Source organism: Pyxicephalus adspersus, chromosome 11 (genome assembly GCF_032062135.1).
Source record: "Pyxicephalus adspersus chromosome 11, UCB_Pads_2.0, whole genome shotgun sequence".
Lineage (NCBI taxonomy): Eukaryota > Metazoa > Chordata > Amphibia > Anura > Pyxicephalidae > Pyxicephalus > Pyxicephalus adspersus.
Window position 1 is genome coordinate 3,553,223 of NC_092868.1, and position 7,443 is coordinate 3,560,665.

The following is a 7,443-nucleotide window of genomic DNA, read 5'->3' on the forward strand; positions in this document are numbered from 1 at the left end:
ACTAAATGGTGTACTGGTTCCAGCATGTGCTAGTCCTGGAATAATAAAGGCTGTGCTAGTCCTGGAATAATAAAGGCTGTGCTAGTCCTGGAATACTAACGGCTGTGCTAGTCCTGGAATACTAAAAGCTGTGCTATCCCTGGAATACTAAAGGCTGTGCTAGTCCTGGATTAATAGAGGCTGTGCTAGTCCTGGAAAACTAAAGGCTGTGCTAGTCCTGGATTAATAAAGGCTGTGCTAGTCCTAAAATACTAAAGGCTGTGCTAGTCCTGGAATTCTAAAGGCTGTGCTAGTCCTAAAATACTAAAAGCTGTGCTAGTCCTAAAGGCTGTGCTGGTCCTAGATTTCCAAAGAATCTTCTACTTCATTCCAGAGGCTGGGGTACTATAGGCTATGCTCTAGCTGAAATACTAAAAGCTGTGCTAGTCCTAGTATACTAAAGAATGTTCTACTTTATTTTAAAGGCTACATTAGCACAGTAACTAGCACTGATTCAGCAGGAGCCATTGCCCTCAGAGGGGCCCATCTACTTTGCTGACCAGTTCCCTTTAACATCTCCTTGCTCTTTTGACTGACACCAAGCTACCTTTTTAACCCCTCATTGGTCGTTTCTTCCTGCCCAGTGCATTCATTTAGTGTTTACAGGAAGGTCCGGTGCCAACAAGGGGTTAAAACGGTCAGCACCCATTGTATAGACATGCCATATAGTGCAATTGGCTCTCACAGTGCCCCCTCCTGTATGGAGATCAGATCTGCACATCGCCAGGATAATTCAGTGCCTGTGGAGCCCTCCTTAGCTAAGCAGTCAATACAAAGAATTGGTGCTAAAATTATTTCCTGGAGAATTTAACCCTTCTAACTTCCTAACTGATGGGGGGAGGGGGCTAACTAGAAATGGGTAAAATAATGGGACTGTGCTAGAAGAATAGGGACAGAAAATGTGGGTGGGGGGCAGTACAGGAGGATTTTAGATTTTTTTCCAAATTTAAAGCTGATTTTATGTTCACATGTTTAAAAAACAAACACGTTATGAAAGATTTCTGTACAGTCCAGAGGTCCTCCAGTCCCTGGATCTCTATACAAAGTTCGGTTGTTGAGTTTTACGCCCCCATCTCCTCCTGGGTCCACACTAATTTAGGACATTGTCAGGCGTCGATACCCGAAATCTTTACCACATGGCTCTTTTCCGTGGTCTCCTTCCTGTAAAGATAAAAAATGATGTAAATCCCAACAATGAAAGTCTCTGCTTGGCTGCCTGATGGTCAGGTAAATATATCTTTAGGAACTACAGAAACTTCTCAAAGGTTTGAGAATTACAGAAAACTACAGAATGCGGTGGGGGTGCTCAGCAATGTTGTCAGATGCTGCTTCTTCACAGTGAGTGGGAAAAGGTTTTTGGCAACATTTTACTATTTTTGGAAAAGGCACTGGGCTGGAAAAGACTCCTGGGGGATACAGAACCCCTTTTTATTGGTTCAGGACCCTTCAGGTCCCATTTGTCTAAATTTTTATCCAAGCAGCTCAGTAAGCAAAAATTGGTGTTTCTGGTTCTAAAACTGGTTTTGGCAAAACTAGTTTAAACAACATTGCTTAAACTCGTCATTAGTAGTACAGTTATGGCGTGCCAACTTGGGCAAACCATGCAAAGCAGAAAAGTTTTATAGGGGCCATAATAATAAAAAGGGTGAATGTACCTGTGCATATACATATATTGCAGACAGCATCACCTAGTGAACAAATTGGGAATGACACCTAATACTAAACCAATGTATATGTATTTATTATCACACAGTATTTATATGGCACCATAATTTTATGCAGCGGTGTACATAGTCGTGTCACTAACTGTTCCTCAAAGGAGCTCACAATCTAATGTCTCTATCATAGTCATATGTCATTAAGTCTAGGGTCAATTGTTAGGGAGAAGCCAATTAACCTCACTGCATGTTTTTGGGATGTGGGAGGAAACCGAAGTACCCTGGAGGAAACCCACACAGACACGGGGAGAACCTGCAAACTCCATGTTCTTTGTCCTGGCTGGGGATCGAACCTGGAACCTAGCACTGCAAAGGCTGGAGTGCTAACCCCTGAGCCACCGTGCTGCCCTATGTATGTTGACCAATGTCTAATTAATACCATTCATGCACATTAAAGTACATTCACCCACTTGGTTCATTTAGCACATTGCACTTTCTCATAGAACAACCACTGATCGGATCACTATGCAATTTTGTATATATAGTACCACTATAGTACCACTTTATAGACTTTTACTGGATGAAAAGGTTTTTTATGTTGTGGGGATGTTATCTTTTTAGAGTGGGAGATGAAATCTCACTGTCCTCAGATCGGACATCTAGAATGCAATAGACGGAGACGATAGAAGGGCACTCACTTGATGTCATCTTCCAGCTTGACCCTTGGTTCCGGTCTGCCCAGCACCTTGGTGGCCATGTACATGAGGAAGCCACTACGTCTCGTTCTATAGCAGGTCAGGTCTACGGCCAACAGAATCAGCAAAACAATAAGTATAATGATCCCAGCGAGGACTGCAGCTCCGATGCCATGCGGAGGTTCTAAAAAGACACAAAAAGATAGATTTGTTACCATTATTGATAATATATCAGGGTGAATCATATTATAGGGCATCTATTGATTATGATGAAATTTTACGACAATATATAAATTCCCCCTTAGGCATTTGGCTGCTTTCTATGGGGAATGCCTATTGGACGTACCGATAACCTGCAGGAACAGCGTTGTGTTGTCTTCTCCCAAGCTGTTGCTGGCGTAGCAAGTATATTCACCTTCATCAGCCTTGGCCAGGTCAGTGATGGAAAGCTGAAGACCATCGGAGCTTAGAATGTATTTCTGTCCATCATGGCTGACCACCTTGTCACCTCTGCAGACAGAAATATTATTACCTTTATGTCCTTGTTTTGTACAACCCTGCAGTATATGTCAGAGCTATATAAATGTATAATAATAGTGTGTGACGTTGGGGGGACATTAGAGTGCAGCTCCTCTGTACAGAGACTGATAGGACTGGCTCAGTGATCTCTGTACAGCACTTGGGGGGACATTAGAGTGTCAGCTCCTCTGTACAGAGACTGATGGGACTGGCTCAGTGTTCTCTGTACAGCATTGCGGTATATGTTAGAGCTATATAAATGTATAATAATAGTGTGTGACTGTGGGGGGACATTAGAGTGTCAGCTCCTCTGTACAGACACTAATGGGACTGGCTCAGTGTTCTCTGTACAGCACTGCAGTATATGTCAGAGCTATATAAATGTATATTAATAGATTGTGACTGTGGAGGACATTAGAGTGTCAGCTCCTCTGTACAGAGACTGATAGCACTGGCTGAGTGTCTTCTGTACAGCACTGTGGTATGTGTGAGAGCTATATAAAAGATTATTGTTGCCCTGTTAAGGAGGTTAAATGCCTATGTTAGCTCCCCCCCCCCCATATTAAGGATCATGGAGGGGTATTTACTTTTTCCAGGTGATCTGAGGTTGGGGGTGTCCAATCACAAAGCAGGTGAAGGAGGCGTTGGATTTGGAAGTGATGTTAGGGGAGGATTCCTGGAAGCTGGCGATCGGAGCGGCTGAGGAATAGAAGATTTTTGCGGTTAGAATCACATGGAGCGGATTGGGATGTCATTTTTTAGGGCTGAGGTAAAGCGAGGATTTACCGTTAACGATCACAGTGACATTTTTGTATGCGATCTCTATGCGATCGCGATCATGGATGTAAGCTTGGCAGTAATAAATGCCGGCATCTGACAGCTGGATCTTCTCTATGGTTAGGGTTCCATCCCGGGTGGCGGAAACACGACCTAACCAAAAGCAATAAAAATTTGTATTACTGAAATCTGCATAATTTTCGCTTTTCAGTTTCATCAGGTTGCGGGAATATCAGATTCACCTGGAGCGATTGGGATGGCCATTTCATTGCGGAACCAGGTGATCTGAGGAGGGGGGATGCCTTCGGCAGCACACGGAATCTGAACAACTGAGTTGGAGTCGAATACTTTTTCAACATCCAAATCATGCACAAAACTTGGTTTCTCTGTAGAAAAAGGAAGTGAAATAAGAGAAATCAAATGACATACTTCAAATATTCTACAGCATTTCACAGTCACCCACACTGGGATATATACAAAAAATCAGCCCCAAAAAATAAAAATGAAAACAAAAATTGACATGTTAGGACGTCTCATCCCAGTGAAGATCCTCGTAGGCTGGCCCATTGAGCAGGGAGACGCCCCCTTTCTCTATCAATGGTATTGATTGACAGTAGTGGGCGGGACTTACGAATAATTCTGAGTTTGATCTCCGAACTTATGATTTCTCCAGATTCAGACTCAGCTTGACATTTAATAACGCGGTCAGGCTCAACTTTCGATGCGGTCACGTGCAGAGTCTGAGTGGTCTCATCCAGGGAGTCTTGCTTGTATCGGCCCTCCTCATCCTCAATCTCTTCACCATCCTCAGTCAACCACTTTATCGTTGCCTCTACCGTTGCTGTTGGAAGAAACAAAACATTACTGAAATCTGAACAAATTGCCTAAAACTATCTGTGGATAAAGGGAGAATGAAGATCTGCTATTCATTTTTAAGCAAGCAGAACACACCTGTGTGTGTTTTCCTATTGGTATTAAAGTCTGTGCTGGTTTCACAATAATGTCTCATTAAAGTAAATCATGAATGGAATCATGGGACATGGATTTTCCCTATAGGCGGAAACCTGACATTGTAGATGATTCACAAGCCTTTCCTCTCGTGTGTTGGGCAGAGAACCCTGTGATCGCCCCTCCCAATCACACACTGCATACATTTCCACTTCAAACAAGGACAAATTATATATTCCCTACATATATTTGTGTGCTTGTTGCCACAAAACAGTGTCATATGTCTCTAGATCCTCAGGGGTGGGGAAAGGGGGAAAGGGGTTGTACTAAAGATGATTATTTTTCTTACATTTACATATGAAGCTCTGCTGTTTGCCCAGATAGATCTCTCCTTTCGATGGGATGATTTCCAGTTTGGGTTTGGCACAGAAGCCTGTAGGACACAAAAGATAAATAGCAGAATAAATATCCAAGTCAACTGCATAGGATCACCCACCTTCTCCACGGCTGCAACTAAAAGAATAGAAGGGAGTGCAAGGAAGTGAAGTGGAAGGAAATGCAAAGCAATTGGGACTGCCCCCCTTCATATTCACCCAGAGACCTATTTTATTTAAAACCTTCACAATAAGCATTTAATATTGCTCAGATTGTATAGCCTTGGACCGGCCAGCTGGCAATTTTGGCGATTGAGTTACAAAGCACAAATATTAATAGGTCACTCCTTACTGTTACTATTTTTTATTCTCGTAAAATAAAAACAAAAGATAAAAAAATAATACTGCCAAGCTCTTTCTTTGGTCTGTGAATGCTTCAAATCAATGATGATCAGAGAGCCCGATTTATTTTTCAGGGTCTTCAATTATCCCAACAATGCAAACTAAATCCCCTCACAAAATTTACATGCTAGAAATGATTTTTTACAAAAAGATTTTCACAATAAAACATAAAAATCTACCTTTTTGGAAAGGGACATTCACTGTCAGTGAATCTTACTGATGCAAATGTTTAAAATTACAGTGATTGATTCACCTGCAGTGTGCAGTTTTGTAGATTTCCCCCTTTTAAGAGTCATTTGTAATTCAATTCTTTCACTTTTAATTAATTCAATTTAATACAATATTCAATTTATTACAATTCTTTCACTTCACCAACATTCACACATCACAAAGTGCAATTAACTATTTAATAATTATAAATGTTTCAATTATAAAATGTGTGAATCACCTGTTACTCCTGAGTCATACACTTCTCTTTTTGAATCAAATGTAAAAAGTATGTAAATTTGGGTAAAAATTCTTGGGTGAAAATTTTTATAAATCTAAAATTCATTTTTTATTTTTTAAACAAAATTTTGAAAATAATAGATGGTATTTTTCCTTTCTTTGTTTGGACCAGGATCATTTTTATGATATAGCTTTAACAATCACAAGCTCCAAGAACTCCTCAGATTCACCCTTCACATTTACTGCGATTTAATTGGCTAGAAAGTTCCCCGAATTTGTTCTAAATATTGGATGAAAAAAAATTCTCTTTTGATCTCTTGCACACAAACAGTCAAATCTCCAGTCTGATCTCTGCAATCATTTGAAGTCGCTGCGGAGGAAAAGTTCACAGCTGCTCAGAAGAAGGTGAATAAGCGGAGGAAATGCTCTGGGAAATCTTTCCTTCTGTACAACTTGGATGAGGGCCAATGAGAAGCCTCGGTCTCTGTATTGTGCAGCTCTCTGTATGAGCGCTGTCATTGTCAGTCCATGTGGGCTCTGTTGATGTTCTCAATCATTGGGGCTGATTTACCAGCAGAGCTGTGCTTGCTACAATCAACCAATCACTAGCCAGACAAATTCAATTTTTTTGTATAAATTGCACGTGATTGGGTATTTATAGCATTTTGTTCCTTTTATTCCAATCAATTGATTCCTTGCTGTAAGGTGTTTTGTATGTAAAGCCACATCCCAATTTTCATTATTAACAAACAAAACGTACATTTACATTGTTAGGTATTTTAAAGTGGCAAAAAACATTACAAATTTGTTTCATATTTTTTTTAACAACACATGAATAAAATTTAATTAGCATTTTATACATGATCAATTACACAAATTTACATCATATTCCATCCTCTGTAATGTGGTTTACCATAGGAACCCAAGATATCTCACAAGCTTATCCCCTGAGTCCTATAGAACCCTAATCCCACCGCGTTTCACAGAAACAAGTTTGCTTCTTCAGGGGTATAAAAGGTGAATTGACAAAGAAAATAAGAATAAATCTTTGAATATTGAGCAACCACATTATAAAGGAGTGAACATGAAGTAATTTTGTGCATTTGATCATCCATAAAATGTTTTATGAAATTTTATCTATGTGTTGTTAAATAAAAATATGAAACAAATTAAAAAAAATATTTTGTAATGTTTTATGCCACTTCAAAATCCCTAACATAGTATTTATAGCAAATGAAAATTCTCTGCTTTTAGTAAATTGATGCCATTGGCTGAAAATCATTCTCATAAAAAAAACCTCAGACCCATAGGAGAATGTAACAATATTATGATTGTAGGAAATATTGAATGATGGAGAGTTATATCTTTGGCTGGGACTGTTTTAATGAAACCCTGAGTTCCTGGGTATGTACCCCTGATGTGCCCATTATAAAGGGTGCTGGGTCTATTCACCTGCTGTGTGCATTATGTGAGGTTCCCGGCACCCCTGTCCAGGGTTCCTGGGTCTGTACCCCTCATGTGCCCATTATGAAGGGTGCAGGGTTCCTGGGTCTGTACCCCTCATGTGCCCATTATGAAGGGTGC

At 40.3% G+C, this 7,443-nt stretch overlaps 1 protein-coding gene across 1 annotated transcript in view; it reads right to left on the reverse strand.

The window, feature by feature from the left end:
• Positions 1-327: 327 nt before the first annotated feature.
• The window catches only part of LOC140340855 (neural cell adhesion molecule 2-like), an 8,291-nt gene continuing 1,175 nt past the window's right edge, over positions 328-7,443 (reverse strand). The window contains exons 2-9 of the mRNA XM_072426275.1: positions 4,986-5,069; positions 4,320-4,529; positions 3,931-4,074; positions 3,698-3,841; positions 3,499-3,610; positions 2,739-2,902; positions 2,396-2,576; positions 328-1,200 (exon numbers count right to left, since the gene is read on the reverse strand). Of these exons, the coding sequence (XP_072282376.1) occupies positions 1,146-1,200; positions 2,396-2,576; positions 2,739-2,902; positions 3,499-3,610; positions 3,698-3,841; positions 3,931-4,074; positions 4,320-4,529; positions 4,986-5,069 (1,094 nt within the window). The 3' untranslated portion in view covers positions 328-1,145. The remainder of the gene's footprint in view (positions 1,201-2,395; positions 2,577-2,738; positions 2,903-3,498; positions 3,611-3,697; positions 3,842-3,930; positions 4,075-4,319; positions 4,530-4,985; positions 5,070-7,443) is intronic.